This window comes from Callospermophilus lateralis, chromosome 16 (genome assembly GCF_048772815.1).
Source record: "Callospermophilus lateralis isolate mCalLat2 chromosome 16, mCalLat2.hap1, whole genome shotgun sequence".
NCBI lineage: Eukaryota > Metazoa > Chordata > Mammalia > Rodentia > Sciuridae > Callospermophilus > Callospermophilus lateralis.
In genome coordinates this window covers 90,069,604-90,097,058 of record NC_135320.1, presented here as the reverse complement: position 1 = coordinate 90,097,058, position 27,455 = coordinate 90,069,604, and the positions used below count along the sequence as shown (strand labels likewise).

The following is a 27,455-nucleotide window of genomic DNA, read 5'->3' as shown; positions in this document are numbered from 1 at the left end:
CACACATGTGTGTGTACACACGCACATACTTGCACATGTTACACTGGTGGCATTCAAGCACACTGTGCACATGCCACGCCACTTCTCATCTGGCTGCCTTTCTGGTTTCCCTGGGTTCCTGATTGCCTTGTGTGCTTGGGTCCTAGACATAGAACCCTCTTCCACTCTGTCTCATGTTTCTTCATATCAGTGATTTGTTGTCTCATCTTCTTGAGGAAGTCTGTCCAGAACCTTCTATGGGGCATGGTCAGTGGGTTGCCCACCTTGTTCAGCTGCAGTCCTGGTTCCCTTTCCTGCCTCTGGTTTAAGCAGTCCCAGCTGACCTCCTTCCTTAGATGACCCCTGGTTTTTATGGAGTACATCCTGAAGTCCTCAAGTCTCCATGGGACTGTGGGGCCTTTGTTATCTGGGCTTCTTCCTCGGGGTGGGGTGGTGGGGGACAGTGCAGTTGTGTCTGGGCACTGCAGCCAGACTGCCTGGCTCTGAAGCCTGTCTCCTCCAGTTACCAGCTGTGTGACCTTCGGCAAGTTGTCCTATGTCTCTGGGCCTTCGTTTCCACACCCTGCAATGGAAGGGTGACCTTGCCATCTCACAGGGCTTGAGCCTGTGAAGGTGATGGACTCAGATGAGCGCTGGTGCTGTGAGTGGGAGTGCTGTCCGTTAACGGTCAGCTTTCTAGGGTTTCTTTTCTGAAGAGTTTCTCTCTCCTTCAAGTTGGGTCCCCGTGTGTCCTCGCTGTACCCACCTAGGTCCCCCTATGAGGCCCTGCTGTGGAGGCCTCCTCGAGGGCTGAGGTCTGCCTCACGTGACCTGATCTAACATGGAGCCCCTGGGCTCCCTAAGCCCCTCTGGGCCAGCAGACCTCCATAACCTCTCTCCCCTGAGCCAGTCCCGGAGCCCTACTTCCCGCCCACAGGGCACAAGGCCTCAGGCAGGTCCCCAGGGTTCCCTGGGGCTTGCAGGGTCCCTCTGCCAACTGTATCTCCTGCATAGCTGGATTTCTTTATACCCAGCGACCAGATCAGTATGAGGATGCAGCTTGCCCCAGACCCAGGTGTGTGGCCGAGCCTGCCTAGAGACTGACGTGAGCCCAGGTAGCTCTCAATGAGGTGCTGTGCTTTGAAAACTGTAGTCATTTTCCATAAAAATATTTAGGTTAGGATAATTGGTTAACCAGTGTTATTTCAAAATGAATTAACAAACAACTGAAAAGTCTGTTTAATTTCAGACGAGTAAATATCTGTGGATAGACTCCACATAAGCTAAAGCTCTTTGGGCCTCAGTGATTCTTAGCAGTGTCCTGGGGGCCTGAGACCAGGATGCTTGGAGTCCCTGCTGCCACTGCTTTGGTGGATGACAGTGCGACCATGCACAGGAGCTGATCCCAGGTGGACTCCTTGGGGATGCAGGGGCATGCTGGCCTTCCTCAGGTGCTGGGACTCAGGCTTGCTTCTTACCCTCTGTGCTTCTAGCTCCCTCTGCTCCAGACCCCCTCTTCCTGCAGGGCTGCATGGTTTGTGGTGGTCACTGTAGGGTCTTCAGAACTGAGGCTGGCCAGACTGAAGGCGTGACAAGTGACAAGCTGGATCTGGAGGGCTGGGGTGTCCCCGGGGATGCATGCACAGGGACCACCTTAGGGTCTGGGAGCCAGGAGGCGCTGCTCTGGCCGCGTCCAGCCAGAGACTATCTCATGGCCCCTGGTCATGGCTTGGTTTGGAGGCAGGGTGCCAAGCCGCTGGGTGGCTGGCGTCACTGTGGAGTTGAGAGCTGGATGCCCTGAGCATGTCACGTGTGCCACGGCTCCTAACAAACCTGGGGAGTAGGTACTTTCACTGCCCTAATTTTAGAGAGGAAGAAACTGAGGCCCAGAGGGATCAGTGGCTTATGGAGAGTGGCACAGGTTAACAAATGGCTGGTCAGATCCCCTCTGCAGCCTGACCCCTGCTTTGCCATTCACTAGGGGCCGCTCAGGCAGACGGTGCTGGAGGCAGAGATGCTGCCGGCAGCCTCAGCTCCTGGGCAGCACTAGTCCATGCGGGCAAGCCAGGGGAAAGCCAGCCACCCAGAAACTTGGTGGAGTGGGAATAGGGGAGCAGGGCTCCCATGGGACTTCTGCAGGGAGAGCTCAGGCGTGTCTTCCTCAGGGCCATGTTTCCGTGGAGTAAGTGGCTGCCATAAGGGGCTTGGTGGAGCCACTCCCTGGAGGCTGCCATGAATCCAAGGGTTCAGCTGGAGAAAGACACAGAGGACCCAGGTTCACGATGGGCATGAAGCCCCTCTCCACCTTGGATCTGGATTTAACCCCTTCTCTTTTTCTTCTTTCCCTCCCCAGTTTTTGTGTTTCTTCCAGCTCTTGAGAACGCTGCCTGCCCTTTCTGTGTCAGAAGATGTCGTATGGGTCCATCACCAGCGGAGGTGGCCTGGGGACCCGTGGACCTTTCAGGGGATCCTCGAGGCAAGGCTGTCAGCCTCCAGGTAAAGACACAGCTGGCACCTAGGATGGGTGGGCATGGTGACTATGGGCAGGTCTTCTCCATGTCATGTTCCCTGAGGAGTGTGGCCCGTGACCAGAGACTGCTGTGGCTGCTGAGCTCCAGATGCAGGGGAGTGCACAGACTGAGGGGCTGTCCTGTGTGGGGGCAGACTGTGGGGTCAGCATTCCTGTGGGGTGAGGAGCTGGCGCTCAGTGCTGAACTGTCGATGGTGCCTGGGTGTCTGGTCGTGGCTGAGTGCATGAATGATGACATCCAGCCTTCTTGATGCTGCCGCGGAGCAGGTGACCATTTGTGTAGTATGTGGAGAAGAAAACTGAGCCCTCACTTGGGGGATGACAGCTCCCCGGGGCTGTGCAGCTGGTGTAGGGCAGGACTGAGATCTACCCTGACACTTCTGAGTGCCAGAGCCCTGCCTGTGTGCGTCACTGAGCTCTAGGCCCCGTCCCCTGCACCTGGCCCCGCCTTGGGCCTCATGGCCACCTCCCTGTTCAGCCCCCTGTAGAGCTGGTGTTGGACAGGGGCTGTTGCCAGTTTTACACATGTGGGTGTGACCTGTAAGGCACCCCTGGCTCCCTTGTTAGGCATGCCCTGGCTGCCAGGCTCATCCGGCTGCAGTCTCTGGTGCAGGGCAGCCTCATGAGCTGCCATCTTGAGGTGGGGAAAGACATGGAATTTGGGGTGCCTGAGCTCTCTGCTCACCTCCCCCGGCTCTGGGCCAGGCCATGGGTTCAGCCTAGCAGCTACTGCAAGCCTACATTTGTTGGGCCTGACTCCACTGAGCTTCAGGTGGGGGCTTCTCTGTGGGTTGGGGGACTGTCTTCCCTGTGGCCCTCCAGGCTCCTGGCCAGTGCTCAGTTCCTCAGGCTGCCTGTTCAGAGGAGGAGGCCAGGCATGGACCACCACTGGGCTTGAAATTGACTTTTACCTCTGCGTCTCTAGCAAAGAGTGGGGCTGGTGTCTTTCTCACTTGTGGTGGGAAGTGGATGGTACAGGAAGGGTGAGGGTCCCAGACCTCATCAGAAGTGGCCACCTCCCTCTTCCTCATGGGGCCACTGCCATACAGGACCTCCCCTTCCTCTTCCCACAGAACAGCAGCTGCCCAGGCTCCTCCACCCTCAGCCTCCTCTTCTCCACTGCCGTGTGTTGTGTGCCAGGCTGTGTTCTAGGAGCTGGAGGCATGGGGTAGAGGAAGCAGGTGAGCCCCATGCCCTAGGGTCACATTCTGCCTGGGAGAGTTTCTGAGATCACCTCACGTGGGCGCCATGAACTGTGTGAAGAGCAAGACTGGGCTGGCTAGCCAGGGCTGCTTGAGCCGAGGAGGTGAGGGAGCCTTGGAATGGGGACAGTCTGTGAGCCATCAGCTGGAGCCTGGGAGGGGTGGCAGTGAGAGACGTGGGTGGAAGGGCAGCAGGACAGTGTCCGGTCACATGCCTCCTTCCACGGGGCTGGGGCAGCCCTCAGGGTCCTCGGCAGGGTGCAGGGCGAGCGCCTTTCTGGGCCCTCGGTTTGCATGTGTTCTCAGGGCCCTGTGTGCGGTGCACGTTTGTGGTTCAGGTGCAGAATTCATCGATCCTGGGCTACAGATCAGCACATGCCCTTTCAGCCCGCCTCCCTCCCTCCGGCCGCGAGGCCTGTGCGTGTTGCTCTGTTTCCTTAGTGCTGGTTTCGAAGTGGCTTTGGGCCTTATCGAGTGGGATTCGTGTAGTTCTGGGACTTACTTCTCCTCTGCATTTTGTTCCTGAGGCCAAAGGCACGGCCAGGGCTCCTTGGGCTCATTCTCCCCATGCTCTGCATGCAGCTCTACAGTGCACTGTGGCATCTCTGCCAGCTCCATGTCTGAGGGACGCCCAGGTTGCTTCCCTTTCCATGCCAGCACAGACCATGGCTAGAGTCTTCGGGGTGGAACGAGGGTCGCAGTCCTGCGGGGTTCCTGTGCGCCTGCTCTTCTCATGCTGCCCACCCTCTTCCTCCGGCCCCACTCCATGTCTTTGTCAGCACCAAATGGTGTTGGACAGGGCTGTTGCCAGGCTGTTCCCAGTTCACACATGTGGGTGTGAGGCGGTCTGTCTGGCCTCAGTCTGTTTTCCTAGCTCAGGTGGGTGACCGTTCGTGTTTACTGGGCCCTGAGGTCTTTTCTGTAGCTCATTGCTCTTGTTTTTATCTTGGATTTGTCTTGTTCTTCTACATTTCCTCTGTGTTGGGGACGGAAACCCTCAATGACGTGCTGTGGACACCCCTGTGGGTCTTGCCTGCTGTGGGCAGGAATTCCTACTCCTCTCGCCCGCACCACTCTCCTGTCAGTTGGTTTAATGGTGTGCCTTTGTGTTCTCCAGGAAAGTGACCTCGTTGATGGCGTGAGGTCGTGTGAGCAGGAGAGGGACTCTAATGTTTTTTCCACGATTTGAGCAGCAAATGGTCCAGACCATGTATTCTGCCTTTTTCTGCAGACCTGCAGCACTGGCCAAGGAGAGCCAGTGTCCCTTGGGGCCTCTCGGTCAGTTTTCTATTCTGGTGTTAAATCCGTCTTGATTTTTGCAGCTTTCTCGTAATTCTCTGTTTTCCAGGGCAGGTTGCCCTTCTCATTGTAGTATAGAAATGCCTTATGTATTTTGGGCTTTCTGTTATTGAACATGAAGTTGAGAATCAGTGTGTCACATTCCTGGGTTTGACTGGCTGGCTCTGGGTTCGCCTGCCGAGGCACGAGCCTGCACGGGGACCTCCTACCCTGAGCCCACGGCATGTCGTCTTTGGATGTGTGGTCTTCTTTCACGTCTTTTGATAGAGCCTTGTCATTTTCTCCATGAAGATTTACATATCTTAAATTTGTTTCAACAGAAGAAGAACAACAAAAACATGCTGCTATTTGGCTGCTATTTTTGGTGGTACTCTTCAGAGTATGACACTTCTCCAAATGTTTGTTGCTTGTGTACATATACAGTTGATATTTTAAAAAGCAGCGTCCAGCGATTTTATTTAATTTAAATGTTTTGCTCTTTTAACTTTTTAAACATGGATACTTTGAAACATACAAAAGTAGACATGGTGATGTGTTTACCCCCAGGGCAGCCTTCTGTGTTCTCTGTTGCTACCTCAGACTCCTGCCCGGCTGAGCTTGTCTGAACCTTCCTGAACTCTGACGAGTCAGGCTTCTGGTCACCTGGTCTGAACATCTAGTTGTCTCCAGTGACAGGGTTCCAGCGCTGCAGCATGTCTCAGCCTCGATGCTGGGTCACTGAGTTCTCCCATGGCTGTTCTTGTGACACTTCTGTGTACCTTCTGAGCCCATGATCGCCTGGGTGCCTCCATCTCGATTTCTTTTGCCTCGAGGTCTGTTTGCTGGAGGGAGCAGGCTTCTGTGGAGTGTGGCCGACCTCTGCCCACTGTTTTGCACGCAGCTTCTGCTAAACTCCTCTCCCTAATGGCCGTGACTTGTCCGCGGCATCTCTTCAGTTTCCTGTAAGATGACGTCGTTGTCTCTTCCTGTCCCTGGCTTCATCCTGTTTGTTTTCTTCCCTTCCTGAGCTAGCTGGAGCCTCTCTCCGAGAATTGATGGAATTGGTGACTGCAGATGGTCCCCTGACTTACGAAGGGTCCTGCCCCCATGAGCCATCATGAGCGTGAATATGCTGGTGTTCCTCCCTGGCGTGCCCAGTCTCCCTGAGGTGCTCAGGACCCTGCAGTCCTACAGCTGGGAGCAGATGGCCTCACACCAAGGCTGTCTTCATGAAGTGTTGACTCCTGACGCACGGAGACTGGCGTCTGCAGACACTAGGTGCAGGACCTCAAGGCATGGTGTCCAGAAGGCTGTGGCAGCACAGCAACCTGTGGAGTTGTGGTAGCTTCCTTGGTGATCGTGGGATTGCCTGGATCTGCCCAGCATTGCAGGGAGGGTCCCCTGTGTGTCACCAGCCCAGGAAAAGGTCACAGTCCAGACCTTGATTTCTAGTAACTGCTTTCCCACTCACAGTGAAAAGTTGGGCCAAACTGTCCCGAGTCATGACCCTCATGTATTCCTGTGAGTTTGTGGGCACATAGGACTGTGTGTTTCTGGGATTTTACTGGGAGACTGGTTTTGTTTGTAGGAGTTCTGACTTCCTGTTAAGTTCCCTTGTAGTAAAAATCTGTTCAGGTTTTTGTTTTTCCTTGGGTCATTTTGATAAGTGGCATTTTCTGGAAAAGCATCTGCTTCATCCAGATGTTCCCGTGTATTGAGGTGGAAGGAATGTGCACAGAGCTTGTCCTGGCCAGGTGCCACGTGGGCAGCACCCTGGGTGGGCTGGAGCGCAGACTCCAAATAGCCTGCTCTGGGCCCAGCACCATCTGAAGGTAGCAGGCCAGTTGGCCCCTGCGCTGGGCCACCTGGGGTCCAGGTGGAGTGAGTTGCTTCCTGTGTAGCCAGGGCCCCAGGAGGCAAGCAGTGGCCAGTCGCCCTTGTTTGGCTCAGGTTGTCCGTGTCCGAGTGATGTCCCCTCCACTCCTGGCAGTGTGTTTGCCTTCCCGTTTTCCTCTTTGAAATAGGTGTACGAATCTCTCTGTGATGTGACTTCTGACTTTCTTCATCTTTCTGCTACATGTTAGCTTCAAGTTTTAATTAATTTCTGCTTGTATTTTCTTTATTTTCCTCCCCTTTTCTCGAATTGATGCCATTTTATTTTTTCTGACTTGCAGATTGGATGTTTTTCTTGTTCATAGGCAATACTCAGCTTTTATTCTTTCCTAATAAAAGTATTTAAAATAAATAAATTTCCAAAGAGGTACACTTAGTTGAATACCACACATTTAAAAACAGAGTATTTAAAAAATTTTTTAGTTCTAAATATTTTCTAATTTCAATCAGGGTTTCTTTGACCCAGGAATTATTTACAAATAGATTTACTAATTTCTAAGCATATGTATATTTTTCATGTCTTTTAAAAGTGATTTCTAGTGTAATTTCATTTTCATCAGAAAAAGGCTGGTGTTGTCTTGACACGTTGACTTTTCACACTGGGGCTTTGTCAGGGTGCTGGTGGGGTCTTAGCTCACTCTTTGGTGAGTTCCCTCTACCGTGGTTGGCCTGTGAAGGCTTCGGTGGGGCTGGCTGGAGAGGCCCAGTTACTTCCAGGCAGGACAGCAGGGAGACAGACAGCTGTGGAGGGATGTGCCTGCAGGGTGAGGACCGCTACATTTACCCAGTCTCTGCTGGGCACCCAGGTCCTGTTTCCCCATCCGTAATTATGCAGCTTTAGGGCTTGTTCTCCGTTGAACTGTCTGGTTCCAGAGCAGCCAGCTTGGGGCGCCCGGAATGTTCCCTCCCTCAGCCTCTTCTTGGAGGCAGGCAGAGGTGCTCTCCATAGCATGGTTTCACAGTGCCAACTCAGAAAGACTGTACGTACCAGTGCAGGGGTGCGGTCCACTAAGTGACAGTCCATAATGCAGTCTGACACCTCACTAAAATCTTAGTGTAGTGGGGCACTAGCACAGCCGATGTGACCCAGCCACTTGGGAGTGAAGGCAAGAGGGTTGTGAGTTCAAAATATAAAAGTAAAAAGGGGCTGGGGATGTAGCTTAGTTGCAGAGGGTTCAATTCTTAGTACCCCCCTCCCCCGCAAAAAATTAAAATAAACCACAGTGTTGAAGGACCTTGAGTGATTTGCTATGTGTTACAATTAGTGACAAATGTGGTAAATAAAAGAAGCAAAGCCATATACAGTATTTTAACAGGTTAACATTTATCTGGGGATATCTTTTTTTTTTTTTAATTTATAGTTGTAGATGGACAGCATGCCTTTAATTGTTTAGTTTTTTATGCGGTTCTAAGGGTTGAACCCAGTGCCTCACACATGCTAGGCAAGTGCTCTGTTACTGAGCTACAGCCCTAGCCCCATCTGGGGATATCTTGGTTGCAAATAATTTATTTTTAAATTCATAATTGTCTGCATTTTTAAAAAAGTATTTATCTTTATTTTTGTGTGGTGCTGAGGATTGAACCTAGTGTCTCACATGTGCAAGGTGGGCACTCTACCACTGAGCTACAGCCCCAGCCCTAATTGTCTGCATGTAATTTGTATTATTCTACTCTAAAACAATAAATGTCCCAGGCTTGTCCACCCCCAAGTTCAAAGTTGTGTGATTCAGGTGAGCAGACTGGACCAGCCCTTGTAGGGGTGTTTGGGGGATCCCTGTGAGATAATGGGCCCTGCAGCCTGGCTGGGGTGGCCGGGTGCCGCCGTGGTGAGATGCATGATGGTGGGGGCGCAGGCAGGGCATTGTGGGTCCCCACTGCTGAGCAAATGGTGGTCCCAGTCACTGAGGGTCTGTACCTCCTCCTAGGCTGGGTCGTGCTGGGCAGTGACTGCTGGGTGGAGACTGTGTCTCCTGCAGGGAGAGCGTGGGAAGGGGGCCCTGCAGGTTCTCAGACACTAGGCGTGGGTCCGGGCATCACCCCCGTCTGTGATTGGCCAAGGCTGCATCTGTGACCTTTCTCCCCATGTGTCCAGAGCATTTGCTCTTACTCTGTCTGTGAAGATCACCTGGTGCAGTTCTTTGTCCTGTGGGAGCCTCCACCCCTAGAGCAGCTAGATTGCACCCTTCCCTCTCTCCTCCCTGACTTAGCTGTTTCTCTGCTGTGGCTAAAGGATCTGACCAGAACAACTGTAGAGGCTCACAGAGGTCTTAGTCCACAGAAGGCCAGCTCCATTCCTCAGGACTTGAGGAGAGGCGGAACAACATGGTGGAAGAGTTGGCAGAAGGAAGCAGCTCACATGTTGATCAGGAAGCAGAGAGAGTTTCTATCCCACAGATACAAAATATATACCCCAAGGCCACGCCCCCAAGTCCCACCTCCTCCACCCATTCCCTACCACTCCAGTTACCACTCAGATAATCCTCATTAAGGGATTAATTCACTGATTGGGTCAAGACTCTCACAATCCAATCATTTCTCCTCTGAACCTTCTTGCATTGTCTCACACATAAGCTTTTGGGGTACACTTCACATCCAAACCATAATACTCCCCTCCTGGCTGGTCTTCTTGTCCCAAGGGCCAGAACTGGAGTATGTGTGGGCCATTTTTGGATAGTGAGCCAGGAGGCATGGGTCCCCTCGCAGAGTCTGTAAGACCAGGGTAGTTTGGGGCAGTGCAGCCCTCAGGCAGGTGTATGGTGGAGGAGGCACAGGGATGGTGGCCTCTGCAGAAGGGCCTGGGTGGACTTTCCTCCTGCCAGAGAGGCCTCTTCTTGGTGCTTCTAGGGGAACTGGCCAGGGGGACAGGGCAGAGTTGTTGGTCTTGCATGCTTCTCTTGAGGGGGCTTAGGTACCCTAAAAAAGTCTGCCCCGAAAGTCTTCCAGCATTGGGGGCTGTGCCCCTGCTTGTGGGAAGCCCACCCTTGCTCCTACGGAGCTGGGTATTTTTTTGACAGCAGACCGGGCCCTTGCCTCCAGGAAGCCACAGCTTGGAGACAAAGCTCATGGGTAGGGAAAGACAGGGAGGCTCTGGTGCTGCTTGCTGGCCTGGCCGGGGCCCCGGCGGGCTGGGGCGGGAGGGCTGTGGCATACTGGGTGGCAGGGGAGCGTGCTGTAAATCAGGCTTTCTCTCCTGCTGCTGCCGTGGCTCCAGCGTGGGCATGGAGGCCAAGGCCAGTGCCCACTGGGCTCATGAGGCTGTGCTTTGGCAGGCGGCCAGGTGTAGATGGCACTCTGGCCTTTTGCTGGCAAGGGCTGTTCTCAGGCAGGGGTTGTCCTAGGGCTAGCCCCAGCAGGATGGACAGGGCCCAGGGGTGGCTGTCCCTGCCTTTCTGCCATGGTGGTGAAGAAGAAGGGAAGACAGGCAGGCCAGTGGAAGCTAGGGGGTCTTGAACCCAGGACTCTGGGTGCCCAGCAGGGAGGTAGTCAGGATCAGGCAGCTGTGTCCTGAAGCAGCAACCACAGAGGAGGCGCCCTGGGAGCTCTGCCGAGCTGCCACCCCCGCCAGGTCCAGGGACCTAAACACCCGCTTTGGTGCCTTTCCAGGACTAGGCGCTGCCTCCAAGGGCCGCCGGACCCTGGAGCCTGCCTCGCCCCCTGCCTCTGGTCCGAGGAAGGACCCTGCTGTGGGGCCCCCTGGCCGGAGGGCGGCACCCAGTGCCAGCCGGGCCAAGAAGAGGAAGCCCAACTTCTGCCTGCAGGAGACGGAGGTGCTGGTGTCCAAGGTCAGCAAGCACCACCAGCTGCTGTTTGGCACCGGGCTGATGAAGGCCGAGGCCACCCGTAGGTACCGCGTGTGGAGCCGCATCCTGCAGGCCGTGAATGCCCTGGGCTACTGCCGCCGTGACGTCGTTGACTTGAAGCACAAGTGGCGGGACCTGCGTGCTGTTGTGCGGCGCAAGCTCGGCGACCTCCAGAAGGCCACCCCTGATCCTGGCCTGGGCGCCGGCAAGCCACAGGCCTTGGCCCTCACACCTGTGGAGCAGGCAGTGGCCAAGACCTTCTCCTGCCCAGCCCTGCCTGCCGAGGGCATTGGCCTCGAGCTGCCCAAAGGTGAGTTCCTGGGCCAGCTCGCCCTCCAGACCTGTGCCGTGGCCAGAGGGAGGGTGGCTGCACCTTGGCCGCATTGCTACACCTTCCTCCACAGTGGTCTCCTCCCTGTCCATGTCTTCCTTTGTCCCCACTGTTGTCATTCAGAATGTCCTCGTTCATTGTTCTTTGCCCCACTCCCTCGTTCACTTATGCCTGTTCATGATGTTCAGACATCTTTAATGTGCCAAGGTGCTCAGAAGTGGGTGGTGACTGCCCACCTAGCTCTTGCCAGGGCCCGCCTTGCCCTGTCCTGGAGCCACACGGAGCACAGGGACAAGTGGGCCTACTTCTCTTCTCCCAGTCATTTAGGCAGTCTCTTCAATGTGATGGGAGTAAGAGATGTTGGGATCATAACCACTGCTGAGTTACAGGCATTTCAAAGCCGGATATTTTGCTGCTTTTTCTTGTCCTATTCATTTAAAAAAAAAAAAAATGCTCACTGTGACTTGCTAAGTTGGTTCAATGACCTGGTTTCAGAGCTGTAATGTGAGATAATGCTGCTGTGTGATGGTATTTATTTTTTTATCTAGTTATTATCATGGATTATACCCAGGGGCGCTTAACCACTGAACCACATCCCTACCCTATTTTGTTTTTTTATTTATAAGTTGCTTAGGGTCTTGCTAAGTTGCTGAGGCTGGCCTTGAACTTGAAATCCTTCTGCTTATTTATTTTTAAGAGGGGGCCTGTTGCTGTGTTTGACAGGTTGGTCCTGAATACCTGGGCTCAAGCCGACCTCCAGTCTCAGCCTCCAAGTGACTGGGATGCAGAAGGGTGCCACCGTACCCTACGCCATGTCCCTGCCCATCAGAGACCTCAGTCCTGGTGGATTCAACCTGCTGCATCATGGTGGGCAGGTTGAGACCTGGGGAAGGGTTTGCCCAGGACTGCCCAGGGCCTTTCTTGGAGCACCCAAAGGGTGTAAGTCTGGGGGCAAATGACAGGTTGGGGAGGTCAAGAGAGGTCAGTTAGGCCTGAAGTCCAGGAGCTCGGAGTGGGGCCCAGATATGTGCAGGTGTGGGTGACCCCTGGGCCATGGCAGCAGCTGCTGTACTAGGCCAGGAAGGAGTTGTGGGCCCTGCAGAGGATCCCAGTTGTGGAGGGTCGAGGCCCTGTTCTGCAGGGCCTGCAGTGTGATATCGGGTTACAATATCCCCAGAGCTCAGGGCTGTGGCTGGATGACCATGAGGGTACCTAGTGTGTGTGCGCAGATCTGCTCTGCCGCCCAGGGGCGTGTGCAGTGAAGACGAGGTGCCCTGGGCCGTTGCTGTGGCAGAGCTGGCAGGCCTGCAAGGTGTCTGAACAGGTGCTCCAGGTCCCTGGTCTGAGGGTGGGCCTTGGAGAGCTTTGAAACCAGGTCCTTAAAATAGGTAGAGAACTTAAGACTTGTGAAGATGGTGCCATCTGACTAGCAGCTGGCCTGTGTACTGTCCCCTTCTCCTGGTCCCCACCCTGTGGTGGACAGTCTTCTGGCTGCTGTTCCTTGTTATCTGTAGGTCGTGGTGTCCTGGAAGCTGTAGGACCTGCCCGTGTGCTGTCAGGTCGGGGGGGGGGGGGGCCTGGGATCTCTGAAGGCAAGGTCTGGAAAGGTCCCCGGGTCCAAACTGTGGGGCCCTCACTTGCTTCCTGCAGAGGTGAGGTTGAGGGGCTGCCTGAGGCCACACAGCCAGATCTTGCTAAGTTGAGCTGGTGCTGGGCCTTTGGCAGGCACCACAGTCTCTTATTTTATTATTTTATTTCTTAAATGAAATAATAGTCACACATCATAATTCTCCATTTCACCCTTCTTACGGTGTGTAGTTCAGTGGTTTTCAGCATATTCTTGCCGTCATACATCTGTCACCTCCATGTAACTCTAGAGCAGATCTTGTCACTTGCAGGCAGCCCATGCTCTCTAGCATCTGCTTCCTGCCCCTGGCCTTGCATGATCTGGCTCTTCTGTGGTGGCACCTCCCATGCACCTTCATGTTGCTGGTGACTCTTCCAGCCTCAACCTTCTCTTCTGGAGAGTGGGATTGAGTGCTCCGCAGTCGGTGCTGCTGGCGTTTGGGGACAGTCTTCACAGGGCGGTGCTTCTACTTAGGTGGGGATTGACACCTAGGAGTTGAATTGTGGCTTTGACCAACAGCACACTGTTTTTCCCAGTGGTTGTACCTGAGCAGTGGGAGCGAGCGCACTTGCTCTCCACCCTTGCCAGAGCTGGCATCGTGGGACTTTGGGGGTCCAGGCACCGTGGGTGGTGAGGGCTGGTGTCTGGTTGGTTGCAGGTTGGGTTTGCCTTTCCCTGGTGTGGAGCGTCCTGCTGTGTGTACTGGCTATTTGTAGTGTCTATTTGAACCCATCGCAGTGTGATATCAGGTTACAGTGTCACTGAGCTCATTATTCTGAACATTATGTTATCTTGTCACGTGTCTGAATTTGAATATTTTCCTTCAGACTGTGGCTTGTCTTTGTTTTCTAAACAGTGTTTTTGCAGGTGAAAAGTCTCACTGTTTGAGCAGTTTCTCCCTCTGTGCCTTTGTTTGTGTCCTGCCTCAAGTCTTTGCCCACTCCCAGGCTGTGAGAAGTCCCTGCTGCTCTAAGTGTAGAAGTTCTGGGCCTCAGGCTTCTGCACTTGAACCTGTGACGCACACTGAGCCAGCGTTGTGCGTGGTGGGTTTGGGTCAGTTGGGTTTTAGGTGCTGGGTTGCTTTGCTGTCTCTGTCTCAGGCAGATGGCCGTTCACTTGGCTGCCCACTTGCTTCCGTCTATCTGAATGTCTGTTGGAGTAAGTTGTAGGTTAATCCCGTGAGACTGCCAGAGACCCCAAGTCTCCTCTCTGCTGGTCTGCAGTGGCGCTCCCCTCCTCTCCTGGGGGCTGGCTACTCTGCATTGGCGCTTTTGTCCTTGGTTAGTCTGGTTTAAGTTTGTGGTCTTATAATTAGTCTGATGTAAATGTATTGATTTTATTCATCATTTGAGAGAACCTGATTATATTGATTTTTCTCTAATGTCTATTGAATTATGTCTGATCATCTTTGTTTTTGTTCCTTTTGTTTATTTAGGTTCATTTTGCTTTTGTTAGATAATCGACTTAGGCCCATTCTTATTTTCTAATATGTTTGTTGCTATAAACTTTCTTTTTTGCATTGCTTTACTTATATAAATATATCACATTTTCATTTCATTCATTTAAAATATTTTCTGGTTTCCCCTGTGATTTATTCAACGTGGCATTCATTTAGATGTGTGCTGTTTAATGTGAAGTAATGATGTATGCTGGCACTTTTCTTTTTGCTGCTGATCTCTAGTTAATTCTGTTGTGTGCAGAGAATGTATTTTTCATGATGTCCACTCTCACAGATATGTCTGTGGCCTTGCTGTCTGTGTGTCCACCTCGGTGTGTCCTCCAGGTGCGCTGACTTGTGCCACAGGGCACCCCCCATGTGCGCTCGGGTTTGCACTCAGAGGCGTGTTCTCCTCACCTGAGTCCTTGCCCATTTTCTGTCCACAACTGTTGACTGGGGGTGCAGGGTTGGGGTCGACTCGGGACTCTGCTGTGGGTTGAGGTTCCTTCTTGCAGTTGTCAGTTTGTGCACCTGTGTTTCTGGGGCGGGGGGATGCGGGTTCCCGTGTGTTTGGGTCTGTTTTGTCTCTTCTCCAGGTTGCAGGTGTCCTGCCTTTGACTCTACCTGGGAGGAGTGCAGCTGCTCTGGCTCCATGCGAGAGCTTTAGAAGACGTGATCTTGCGTATGAACAGCAGGGCTTTAGAGTAGTTGTACAGTGGAATCTTCCCTTCCTCTGATTGGACAGTCTCTGTTTTCTGATTGCAGTGGTTGAGATGTGCTGTCCGCCAGAGCCTCTGGAGATAGCGGGAGTGTTGTGCTCTGTGCACACGTCGCTGTGGCGGCCGAGGAACTGGATTTATAATGGTATTCAATCGCAATATAGTTCATGCCAGCTGTCTGCCCTGGCTGGCGGCTCGGGCCTGGCCGGGCACATTGGCTCCTTTATCTTTAGTATGATGCTGTGTGTTTCTGTTTGAATCTGCTGCCTTGGTGTTTGCCCCCTGCATTGCCCTTCTGTCTCTCTCCCCTGCCCCTGTCCTGGAGTAGTGCGTGCTGCTCAGGGTTGGTGTCACTTGTCTGACCCACTGCAGCTTCCCCTGCCTCCCTGTGCTCTGCAGTCTGGAGTGGCTTCAGTCTGGGGGTCTGGGCTGGCCCCCTTTTCTCCATCAGCCCTGAACTGTCCTCTGCCCCGAATGAGAGCGGCTTAGGTGGGAATTGTGTGGCTCCTTTGTCACATCAGAGTGGCCACCTGTGGCTGTGTGACCTGGGAGGGCAAGAGGCAGAGAGGAGGACTAGCATATTTTCCTCTGCCCTTCCACACTTTGTGTGCTGAGGAGGTAAGTCCACAGCACGTCCTCTCTTAGTGAATGCTGACGTGCGTGTGTTGGGTGAGGGCATCTGTGCTGTTGAGGCGGAGACCGACAGGAGATGGGGCACGTGTCGCTCCTGTACCGCAGTCCAGCCAGGCCAGGTGGGCAGTGTGCGCCCTCTCCCCGAGGGTGTTATCCTTCATCTGCGTGATCACAGCAGAGTTGCACCCCATGGCATCCCAGCCAGGACAGGAGGACTGAGTGAGAGGCAGCCATCGGGTGGATGTTTCTTTAAAGCATGTGAGAGGGAGCTCGCATACTTCACTTCTCAAATTCTGGGGTGGTGGGTCATGGGGAGCGGGAGTCAACCTCTTTGATTGTAAAGGAGGCTGGGAAATGCCCATAGCTATGTGGCTACATGCCCAGGATTTCAGAGAGATGGCCCACAGTGCCCTCGCTTGCATGGCCAGGCGGTGTCTGCCAGTGTTCCCTGTGGTGTTGCTCTTATCTGCTGAGATGGGGACTCTGCACAGGTGCCCTCCCCAGATTTTGATGGAGGGCAAAGAGCCAGTCCTGGGATGGACGCTGTAGCTGTCTTTGCTCTGTGTCTGGGCCTTCGGGTCTCCATCTTCATCATCAACACACATCTCTCCCCTCCTGTGATGACTGCACCCCGGGGTGCCAGCTGGCAACCCTGCCTTGGCTCTGCAGCCCGGCCCTCCTGTTTTCCCTGTGATCTCATTCTCCGGGTCCCCCAGCAGGGTCAGAAGTAACCCAGTGCTTTGCTGTGTGCCCAGATGCCTGTGCTCCCCTCTGGGGGCAGGGCCTCCTGGGCTGCCCACACCTGTGTTCTGCATCAGGCCTTGGCATCTTGGGCCCTGGACCAGAGCTGGGTTGCACACCTCTCCCATGCCAGCCAGGACACACTGGACTGGTCCACGACCTCTAGCTTGCTGGGCTACCAGGGCTCTGCAGTGACCGGGCGGCTGCACAGAACTTAGAGAGCCCCAAGAGCCGTGTGCTCCTGGGTGTAGCCACCCCCCACCCCCAGCCCTGGGCTCAGTGTCCTTCCACCACACGGACACCTCTGATAACGAGGCAGATGGTGTCTGCCCTCGGTGCCACGCTCTGCCCTATGAAGGCCGGCCTCCGGCCCATGTGGGGAGTGCTGATCCAGCCCTGTGGCTATGGAGTCTTGTCGCTGTCTCCCTGGTAGCCTAGAGGCAGCATCTGCAGCCCGCCCAGCCACTGCATGCAGGGCTGTGTGCCTGGAAGATGTGTTCCTGTGGGAGCAGCAGTGCCAGCACCAGGTACTGTGTCCCCGGCAGGACTTGTGTGAGCCAGGGCCGAGCTAGTGAGCCACAACACTTGCCGGAAGAGGCTGTCCCAGCCATGGCCTTCAGAAAAAGAAAAGGGTGGGGGTGGATGCTGCCCTGTAGCCTGGGGAGGGTCTGTCCCCTCCGGCATAAACTGCCATGTCACCTAAACTTGGGTCTTGTGGAGAGCAAGGGTGCTTGGAGCCAAAGAGCTCCTTGGTTTCTTTTTGCAGACAATAAAAAATGGGAGTGGCTGTTGTCTGCGCTTTCGCTCCATGTCTTTGTGTAGGAAAACTGTCATGATCCCCCTTCCACAGCTGAGAACTTGAGGCTGTGAGAGCCCCCGTGACAGGTCCCAGAACCCAAGCCTGTGGATGGCAGGCTGGGTTTGGGAGGAGATCTCAGGCTTGGAGGGGCCTCCCTAAGGGGGTGTGTGTGGCAGTGGTGTGTGGTGGAGTCCTGCCTCCTAGAGCACTGCCATCGGCTGTGGGGCTGTCCCTGCACGCCTCACCACACCACACTCACAGCCACTGAGGGCTTGTCTTGGAGGCCAGGAGGCAGCTTCTACTGCCCCAGTGATCTTGCCTCAGTTGGTGCTATGTCAGCCACAGGGGTGGCCAGGACTGACCGAGCTGGGTGGGAGGGAGCTGGAGCCGCAGTGAACCAGTACAGAGGAGTGAGGCTTCCTTGAGGCAGCAGAGGCAGGCAGTCATGAGGGGAAGGGGGCAGGCGCCTCTGGATGAGGGGGCTCAGGAGGGCTTGTGAGGGTAAGGGCACAAGGAACTGTGCTCAACCAGGAGGTGCTAGTGAGAACTGGCCCATCTGGAAGGCAGGTCTTGTCAGGCTTCTCAGGCTCCCTGTCCTCCATAGTAAGTCCTCATCTCCTGGAGGCTGACCACAGCACAGGGCCTGGAGCTGACTTTGACCACCAGGAGAAGGCACGGTCAGCCTTGACCAGAAGGGCTGTGTGGACTTTGGCCTGGGCCAAAGTGAAGGTGGGGTTTGAGGAGTCCCAGGCAGAGTGGCACAGCCCAGGGATACATTGGAAGGAAATGTCAGGGCTACCAGGTAATCTCCCTGGCTTTGTGGTATGGAAGGGTTGTTACCTCTCTTGCCCTGCTGGGGAGGAAACTGGCTGGGGCATTGGACCCCTGCTAGGACTGCCACCTGGGACTTCGGGCTCAGCTGGGGAGCAGCCCCCCTCGCCCTTTGGTCCTGCTGTGGCTCTTCCTGTGTTTGACTCTACTTCTGATGCAGGTTGGACCTGGTGGCCAGCATGGCCACTCTAGTCGTAAGAGACATTTGTCCATCGCCTGCAAAGACCTGTCCAGGCCTGCAGGTGTACAGCATGAGTGGTGTGGGTGTACTGCACTGGGTCTGCTGGCAGGCAGGGTGAGAGGCGGCCTGGAGGGCTCCCAGATCAGGGATAGTGGGGTGGCCATGGTGACTCGTGTGTCCCTGCTCTGTTTTAGTCAGCTTTTTTTTTTTTTTTTTTCTGCTGTGACTAACAGATCTGATCTGAACAATTATAGAGGAGGAAATGATTTCATGATCTCAGAGGTCACAGTCCATGGACAGCTGGCTCCATTCCTTGGGGCTTGAGGTGAGGCAGAACATCACCGTGCAAGAATATGGCAGAGGGAAGCAGCTCGCATGATGATCAGGAAGGAAAGAGAGACTCCACTCACCAGATAACAAAATAGATACCCAAAGCCATGCCCAATGCCCACCTCCTCCAGCCGTACCCTGGCTGCCTTCAGTCACCCTCAATCATCCGCTCCAGGGGATTAAGTCACTGATTGGTTTAAGGCTCTCATAACCCAATTATTTGTCCTCTAAACCTTCTTGCGTTTTCTCAAGGGTACCCCACTGGTCACTTCTCAAGAGAATTTTTAGTTTTACCTCCTTGAATATGAGAAGTGTATGGTCTTGGCAGCTCCTGAGGCCATCTTTCTCCTTGTCTCTGGGCAAAGTCTTTAGCACTTCTTTAGTGGTAGTAATGTTTTAAAAACTGCAACTTACTTAGTCCCAGTTTTGCCCTCACCTTCAAGTTTTTTTTAAGTGTCCTAATTATCACAGTAATTTGGCTAAAAGCCTCCAACAATATCTATGCTGCCTCCTGAATGCTATGTTCTCTAGAAATTTCCTCTGCCAGATTAAAAAGTCCACTGTTTTTAAAATCAGTCTCACAGAATGTCTCAAGACACAGGCAAAATGCAGACAACTTCCCAGCCAGAACGTAACATAAGTAGTGTCCTTCTTTTCCTCGAAACCCTCTTTGAGTCCTATCTTCATTATCCACGGTACTCCTGCTGTTCTGGTCTTCTGAGTTCCCCCCACAATTGGCCATTAAGTTCCACTTACAACTTCTAAACCATTTCCAGCTTGTATTGCTGAGCATCTCAAAATTCCTCCCACCAATTCCAAAAAGCCCCCAAAATTTCTGAACCATACAGTCAGGTTAGTCACAGCATCAATTTCTGTTCTACTCGGCTTTTTCACTGCTGTGATTAACAGATCTGACCAGAACTATTATAGAAGAGGGAAGGTTTGTTTGGGGGGCTTATTCAGAGGTCTCAGTCCATGGATAGCCGACTTTATTCCTTGGGCTTGAGGTGAGGCAGAACATCATGGTGGAAGAATATGACAGAGGGAAGCAGCTCACCTGATGATCAGGAAGCAAAGAGAGAAGTCTTCACTTGCCGGGTACCAAATATATACCCCAAAGCCACACCCCAATGTCCACCTCCTCGAGCCACGTCCCACTGCTTTCAGTTACCAATCAATTAATCCCCACCAGGGCATTAATTTACTGATCCGTTAAGGCTCTCATAACCTAATTATGAATCCTCTAAACTTTCTTGCGTTTTCTCACACATGAACTTTTGAGGGATGTCTCACATCCGAACCATAACACCAGAGGTTCCTTAGCAGTGAACAGTGCCCTGCAGTGTTGCCTCATGAGTTGGCTGAGGGGTGGCAGTGAGGAGGATGCCTGATCGCATGGGGTCCTGCCTCCTCCCAGGACAGGTGCTCTGTGTACAGCAGCTCTGGCCACCCCTCCTCCTCCAGCCCTGAATTGAATCCTGCAGAATGGACAGCCACCTTGGGCCTTGGAGCCTGCCCACGTGACTATGGTTGTTCATGCACAATAATTTGGCTGAAAGCCTCCAACAGGTAATTTGGAAGGGGCAAGGGCAGCCCCCAGGACTGGATGGTTGACATTTTCCTTCCCCCTTTTTGACATTCTCAGACCCCCTTTTCTGGTGGTGTGACCTTGGGTGGGTGGTGTGGCCTTGGGTGGGTCTCCTGCCTCTGTAAGTGGGGAGAGTGGCACTCTGGTCGTTGGGCTCCTTCTGTGTGCTTCTGCTGGAGAGTGGTGGTCACTCCTCCACCATGGGCACAGCTCATCCTGTCCTGTCCCTTTCTTTGCTGCCCTGGCTGTGTCCATCCTGAGCCTGAGCTTGGTGAAGGCATCTCGGGGCTCCAGAGCCTTGCAGGTGCAGCAGTGGTGTGTGCAGGGTTGTCAGATGCTGTTTCTCAGGCCAGCAACATGAGCTGGAGCAGCCTCTCTTGCAGACAGCTCAGCTGTGCTTCCAGGCTGTGCTGTGAGTATAGCAGCTGGACCTGGGGGCTTGGCAGGGGAGGGACGTGGCAGGCCTGTGAGCCTATAAGCTGGTGCATCAGCAGGGTCTGCTCATTCTAGAGAGGGAGGGCCGACCCTGCCTTTGTCCAGCCAGCCCTGTGACTCTGGAGTGGGCTTGGGCCTGTGTCCTAGTGAGAAACCTCGTCAAGCCCAGGAGGTGGTACTTTGTTCTAGGCTCATAGGCTGGCTCAGAGAGCACAAACCTCTGGGTGTCCCCTGTATTAACCAGCTTTTCATTGCTGTAACCAAGAATAGCTATCAAGAACAACTTAGAGGAGGAAAAGTTTACTTTGGCTCTGGGTTTCCGAAGTCAGCCAACTGCATTGCTCTGGGCCTGAGGTGAGGCACTACATTATGGCAGAAGGGAGTGTCAAAGGGAAGCTGCTCAGCTCTTGTTGGCTGGGAAGCAGAGAGAGAGAAGAGGAGCCAGGAGGACAATATATATCCCTCTAGGGCACATCGTCTTCCAGGCACACCCCACCTGCCTGTGGTCAACGCCCAGTAATCCATTCACATTACTAGTCCCACTAAGTTACAGCGCTAATTTAATCTCACCATTTTACTTCCTGAATTAATACAGGAGCTTCAGAGGGACATCTCACATCCAAACCATAGCATTCCACCCTGGCCCCCAAAAGCTCAGGTCCATCTCACAATGCAAAGTGCACTTAGTCCATCTCCAAGAGTCCCCATAGTCTATATTTCCAGCAAAAGTCCAAGGTCTCCTCTGAGACTCAAGGTAAACTCTTGTGAGCCGGTGTAAAAATCAAAAGCAAATTATATACATCCAATATACATTGGCCTAGGATAAATATTCCAGTTCCAAAAGGAAGGCTTAGAGGCCTACAAAGAAGGCTGGGACTGAAAGAAGATTGAAACCCAGTTAGGCAAAAAAGTGCTGTAGCTTCCTGTCTGACTTCTGGAGCACCCAGTGGTGAGATCTCTCTGCAGGGTTGGGCAGCCTGCCTTTCTCACTCACGTGGCTTCTCTAGGCCTGTTCTGACCACAGCCAGAGCCTTCCTTGGCAGGTGTTGCATGTTATTGGATCTCCTGGGGGTCTCCTGGGGGTCTCCTGGGGGGCCTCCTGGGGCATCTCCTGGGGGTCTCCTGGGGTCTCCTGGGTCATCTCCTGGGGGGTCTCCTGGGTCATCTCCTGGGGGTCTCCTGGGATGTCTCCTGGGGGTCTCCTGGGGCATCTCCTGGGGGTCTCCTGGGGCGTCTTCTGGGGGGTCTCCTGGGTCATCTCCTGGGGGTCTCCTGGGGCATCTCCTGGGGGGTCTCCTGGGGGTCTCCACTACAGTTTGTGCTTCATTGTCCTGGCTTTGCACATGGTCCTCTCAGGGCCAGCGGCAGTGATTCTGACCCTGCTGCCCTTGTCCTCTCGGGCTTTCCTTTGAAGTCCAGGGGAAGCCTCTGGGCCCCTACCTCCAGCACTGTGCATTGCTGCAGAACCAGCTCCACATGGATGATGCCAAAGTCTGCTGCCAGGTTAAGCAGTAGCTGGGTTCCCTTGGACCATGGCTACAGTGTCCTGGGAGTGCCTGGGCAGCTAAACCCAGTGAAATGAATCCTGGGGAAACAGTTTTCTAGGTCCCCTGTGAAAGCAGGGTGCCTTTGTGATCTCTTTCACTTCTACACCCTTGAACCTGCCATGGGCGTGGTGTTCTAGTTCCTGAGATGGCCTCACAGCATTGTCCTATTGTCTCTAGGCAAAGTACTTAGTTTCTATTTAGTGGCAGTCATCTCTTCAACACCTACATCTTCCTGAGCCCTAATATTATGTGTTCCTTTGGCCAAACTGCAAGTTTTTCAAATCTTTTCTTTCTGCCTTGTGCTCTTGATTCTTCTAGTAAACCTGGCTAAAAGCTGCTGGCAACATCCTAGCCACTGCCTCAAAGCTGTGGTTTTAATTTTAATGCTGCCTAAGTATCCTTCCACCAGATTAGTGAGTCCACCAACTTTAACTTCAGCCTTACACAAACTCTCAGGACAAAACGGAGACAACTTTTTTTTTTGCCAGAATGTAACATGAACATCTCTAGTCCAGTTCCCAATGGAATCCTCATTCCCCTCTGAAACTCCATGAGCGTAGTTCTCACTGTCTGCGTTCCTATTGGGGTTCTGGTCCTCTGGGCTCCCACCAGAAGCACTTTAAGCTCTGCTCACAACATTCAGAGCTTTCTCCAGCCTGCATCTCTAATCTTTTCCAAACTCCTCCTATGAACAAGTTCCAAAGGCTTCTGAACCATATGGTCATGTTAGTCACTGCAGTGACCCTACTCCTGGTACCAGTTTCTGTGTTAGTCAGCTTTTCATTGCTGTGAACAGAATACAAGGACAGTTTAGAGGAGGAGAAGTTTATTTGGCTTACAGTTTCAGAGGTTCCCATGGCTAGCCAAGTCCATCGCTCGGATCCCCAGGTGAGGTGGGGAGCATCATGGTGAAGGTGCACTGTGGAGGAAAATTGTTCACATCATCGTCGCTGAAGGAAGGAGTAGTCAGAGGACATGATCCCCAAGGATACACTCCCTGGTGGCCTACTTTTCCCAGCCATGCCCCATTACTAATCCATCAAGTGAATTAATCCGCTGATGGGGTTATCGCTCTTGTGATTCATTATTTCCCCTGCTGTGTCAACGCAGGAGCTTGAGTGGATACCCCATAGTTGAACCACAGCAACCCATTGGCATCCTGGTGTCTCCTGCCCCACATGCCCTGGCAGACCTCGCTCCGTGTCCTTCAGTCTTACGTGTTTTATCTTGGAGACTTGTGAGCACAGAGAAGGTAGAAAGGGTTACAGCGTGACCACGGGTGCACCACTGCCTAGATCCCAACTGCTGCCATCCCAGCTGGCCCTCCTGGTGCCTCTGAGCCCTTTGGAGCAGCCGAAGCCCTCGGGTCTCCTTTCACTTCCTTGTTACTGCCTCTCCTTTCCTTTTGAGGTGAACTTTAAGTGCGTGAACTGCAGGCAACCAAATGGTACTATTCTGGGCCTTTTGGCAGATGCCTGCACTGTGTTGCCCACAGCCCTGTCCAGGCATGGGGCCTCCCCTATTCAGCAAGTCCTTGCTGCCCTGCCCCAGCCCAGCCCAGCGTAGCCCCAGCCACCATAGACTGCTTTCCTCTGTTGGAGATCTGACTATGCACTCTGACCCCTGGCACAGTGTCCCGCCCAGGGCGCCCCCGCAGGCAGGGCACACGTGCCTGCCAGTCTCCTGCATCCCCTGCACTTGCACCTTCCAGGGTGGGCTCTTAGGAATAGCTGCCATGGACTCTCTTACCCAGGGTTCCTGCGGCCTCGGCTTTGTTTCTCTGTGTAGGTGTCCAGAGTGTGATGGCTGGCCGCAGGGCAGCAGGTGTCCTGGTGTCTGTGGCCAAGACCTTCGTTGCATGGCTGCACATTGCACAGTCACCCAGCAGTGCGCATTTGGACACTGTCTTCCCCAGCACTTGGAGTTTCCCCACGTCGATTTCTGTGGTTTTGTTACATTGAGATAAAAGTGCTTAGCACAAAGCCTATGATGGACTCTTAAAGTGTGCTAGTCACGGACCCTTGGTGCGGTCACAGGGTTGTGTGGCCATGTCCACCTTCCCACTACAGAGCGTGTTCGTCCACCGGGGCAGCTGGGCCTGTGCTAGCGTCACCGCCCCCTCCCAGATTGCTGGCAGCCGCTGTCTCCACCTCTGTGGGCTGCCACCTCTGCATGTGCAGTGTGAATGGGATCACACACTTGGTGGCATCTGTCCCCAGCCTGGTGTTTGGAGGACTCGTTCCTCTTTCTGCTGAGCTGTGGAGCAGTACTCTGCAGTGCAGCTGGTCCCTGTCTTTGTCCTTGCTGGTGGCCTGACGGGATGCGGGAAGTCTCCTCCTTCCCACCCAGCAGCGCTGCTCTGAGCCTTCTTGTGTGAGTCTAGTGTGCATGGGAGTCCTTAGGTGCGTGCCCAGGGGCTACTGCTGGGGTGCGGAGCCTCCATGTCCCCTCTCCTTGAGGAGCCGCCTCTCCCTCCAGCTTGGGTACTGGGAGGGCAGGGGTGGTGTTTGTCAGGACCCTTTGCCTGTGGAAGCAGAGCTGGAAGGCAGGAGGGGTGGGGTGCAGGGCAGCTGGGCCTCTGGGCCTCTGGGTCTCTCCTCTGGGAACCACCTGGAGAGGCTGGTGGTGCCGGTCATACAGGCAGCATGGTCATCTTGTGCCTCCTCTTCTCCTGTCTTCCTCTAGCCACACAGGTTGTTCCTTGTGACCTCCAGGAGCTGTGCCAGGAGACCTCAGCCAGTGTCTTCCAAATCCACTCCAATGGTATGTCCATCTGCCTGCCCCCTCTCTCCTGGCTGCTCTGGGTCACTGAGGTGACATCAGAGGCTAGCTGGTACCTGACCTTACCCTGCCCCTACTGTCCTGCCTTTCACAGTCCCAGGTTCTTGGGGGCAGCTGGGGGCTGCTTGCATGTCCAGTCAGCTCTTCTCCTCCTCAATCCTGTCCTACCCTGGCTCTTCTCACTGGCTCTGTGGCTGTAGGAGTCCCTGGGAGGAAGGAGTGAACCCCGATGGCAGGGCTGGTGGAACAGAGATCACTGAGGCTAGGATGGGGAGCAAGAGCCACACTCCATACATCCCTGGGAGAGGAATAGGCCTTCCCCAGGCCCAGGTGGGCTTGCTCTGGGTGGACTGTACATGGGCCTGGGCCTGCTCCGGCACAATAGGGGAGAAGTTCCTGTGGGGGTTGGGTAGGCCTCTGCTAGGAGGGGTGGACACAGCCTGTAGGAGGCTGCTGTGCCCTGGTGTCAGGTCACATAGTGGTCTGGCTGTCTCTGATGCAGGGCCCAGTTTCCACTATGGCCACGCAGAGGGCAATGGGTTGGGGAGTGTCCTTCTAATCTTTGTGCCTTTCCCATCTTTTGTTGGACAGTGACCTCCTTGGAGAGGAGCCTCCGGTCCTTGGGGACACCAAGGACGGAGGCTCCTCTCCAAGGAGGTCACTGTCCAACAAAAGATGGGAAAGGCACAAAGATTAGAAGGACACTCCCCAACCCATTGCCCTCTGCGTGGCCATAGTGAAACTGGGCCCTGCATCAGAGACACAGACCACTATGTGAACTGACACCAGGACACAGCAGCCTCCTACAGGCTGTGTCCACCCCTCCTAGCAGAGCTACCCAACCCCCACAGGAACTTCTCCCTATTGTGCCGGAGCAGGCCCAGGCCCCTGACAGTCCAGCATGTGCAACACACCTGTGGACCAGCCTGGGCTGGAGTGGGGACCCCTGGTTTTGATTCTGCACCTGTGGGAGTCCCACTGGGCTTTCATAGGGAGCAGCTGTCAGCCTCCCCTGGGCGGGACTGGGCTGGGATGAGGTCTGAGCCCCAGAAGAGAGGATTGATGGGCTGGGAGGAGAAGGGCAGGCTCCTTCCGCCTGGGCTGCTGGGCAGGTTTGTGGGACCTGCTCTGGGGACCTGCAGGCTGGGGCTCTGCTCTCCAGGCAGCACGAGCAGTGCCACCCCAGCTGGTCTGGACCTGTCCTGGTTCTGCCTGCAGGGATGCGGAGTGCTTCATCCCCTGTCAGCAGAGCTGCTCTCTGGACCTACCACGATGAGGGTCTGGTCCTCGGTCCGTCTGTGCGCCTGCTGTGTCTCCTGCACAGAACTGTGGGTGAGGGCGTGGGACATCCCCGTCCTCACTCCAGCTCCACTCAGGAGCAGCAGGATGGCCGTGCGTGCAGGTGTCTTGTGTTCCTGGCACCAGCGGACCTTGGCAGACATCGCCTGCTATCCATTTTTGTTCTTTGTAAAAATGAAGTCCTTGTTTCTGGTTGTGAGAGAGGCTTTGGATGCCCATCCCAGGAAGCGTGGACCTTTAGAGTATCTGAGGAGCCACTGTGACATGTGGTGCCTCTGGCGCCTTTCCTCATATCCTCAGGCCAACACCAGAGTTGGGTTTAAGTAGCGAGTGTTCTGGAAGCAGCGTTTTGCACTTGGGGGGACTTTGAAGATGTGCTCGTGGTGGGGACTGTGGATGCTACTGGATGCGTGTGACTCGTAATGTGGCCGGTTACTAGGAACAATTCCCAGTGACATCATTGTGTTTAACCCTGTGTCATTGCCTGTCTCCTGAGTATCCCTGGGACCAGAAGGTGGGAGTGTCTAGGTGGCCTTCATTTATGTATCTTGGGCTACCTGTCTGGTTAGTGAAGACATTATCCCCAAACGTGGGCCTTGGAGAGGAGAGGGCTATCCACAGAGTGGGCAGGTGGCCTGACGTAGGGCCTGGCCCGCAGTGACCTCAGCCCCAGCAGCAGCACCCACCTTGGCTCTGGGGCCAGAAGCGTACCTTGGTGTCTCTGCTCTTCTGCCACAGACCTGTCCACCTGCCTTCCAGAGCCTCCATGACCTTACTGCTCTGTGCCTGTCGTGGGCACAGCACTGGCTGTGGGCTGCCTTTCTCCCTCTCTGCTGACCTTGCCCTGACCCCCTGCCCATCCTGGTTGGTGGACCTTGGGTGATTCTGCTCATAAAGTCCACCAGGGGGCTTCCTGGTTCACAGAAGGGTAGAGGGGACTTGTGGGCCAGCACCCTCCTGGTATGTGGCAGAGGGTCCTGCTCCCAGGCTTTCCAGCTTCTTTCTGTGGGCCAGCTTCCCCGATTTCCACACGAGTTCACAGTGGTGTCTTCCACTCACCCCTGTTCTGTCGTGTGCAGTCAGGGTAGCCGAGGTGGGGGTGACCTCCAGGGCCTCTAGTCCGTGGCTCAGTGGGCAGTGATAGCGTCCTGGGAGGCTGGGCTCCCAGCTCTGTGTGAGCAGCACTCTCCCACCAGGGTTTGCATGTCCGATGGGCACCAGAAGGGATCCAGATACCCCAGTGCCAGGGCCTGTGCATGGCGACTCTCGGAGGGGCTCAGTCTTAACAGCCCCACACGTGGCAGCCCAAGCTCAGACAGGCAGGATGCAGAGCTGCGTGAGTGTCTTGTCCCTGGCCCCCCTGTGACTGAGCACTCCTGCACACATACCTATAGGACTCGGGACTTCCTGAGAGCCAGGAGGGGAGGCTCACTCCCTGTGCCCCTAGAAGGCTTCTGTAGTGGAATTTAGCCCAATTGCTCTTGTACCCTGTG

At 54.4% G+C, this 27,455-nt stretch overlaps 1 protein-coding gene across 1 annotated transcript in view; it reads left to right on the top strand.

The window, feature by feature from the left end:
* The window catches only part of Tsnare1 (t-SNARE domain containing 1), a 197,150-nt gene that overhangs the window by 41,349 nt on the left and 128,346 nt on the right, over positions 1–27,455 (top strand). The window contains exons 2-6 of the mRNA XM_077105567.1: positions 2,333–2,475; positions 10,486–10,992; positions 24,568–24,645; positions 25,255–25,320; positions 27,131–27,134. Of these exons, the coding sequence (XP_076961682.1) occupies positions 2,388–2,475; positions 10,486–10,992; positions 24,568–24,645; positions 25,255–25,320; positions 27,131–27,134 (743 nt within the window). The 5' untranslated portion in view covers positions 2,333–2,387. The remainder of the gene's footprint in view (positions 1–2,332; positions 2,476–10,485; positions 10,993–24,567; positions 24,646–25,254; positions 25,321–27,130; positions 27,135–27,455) is intronic.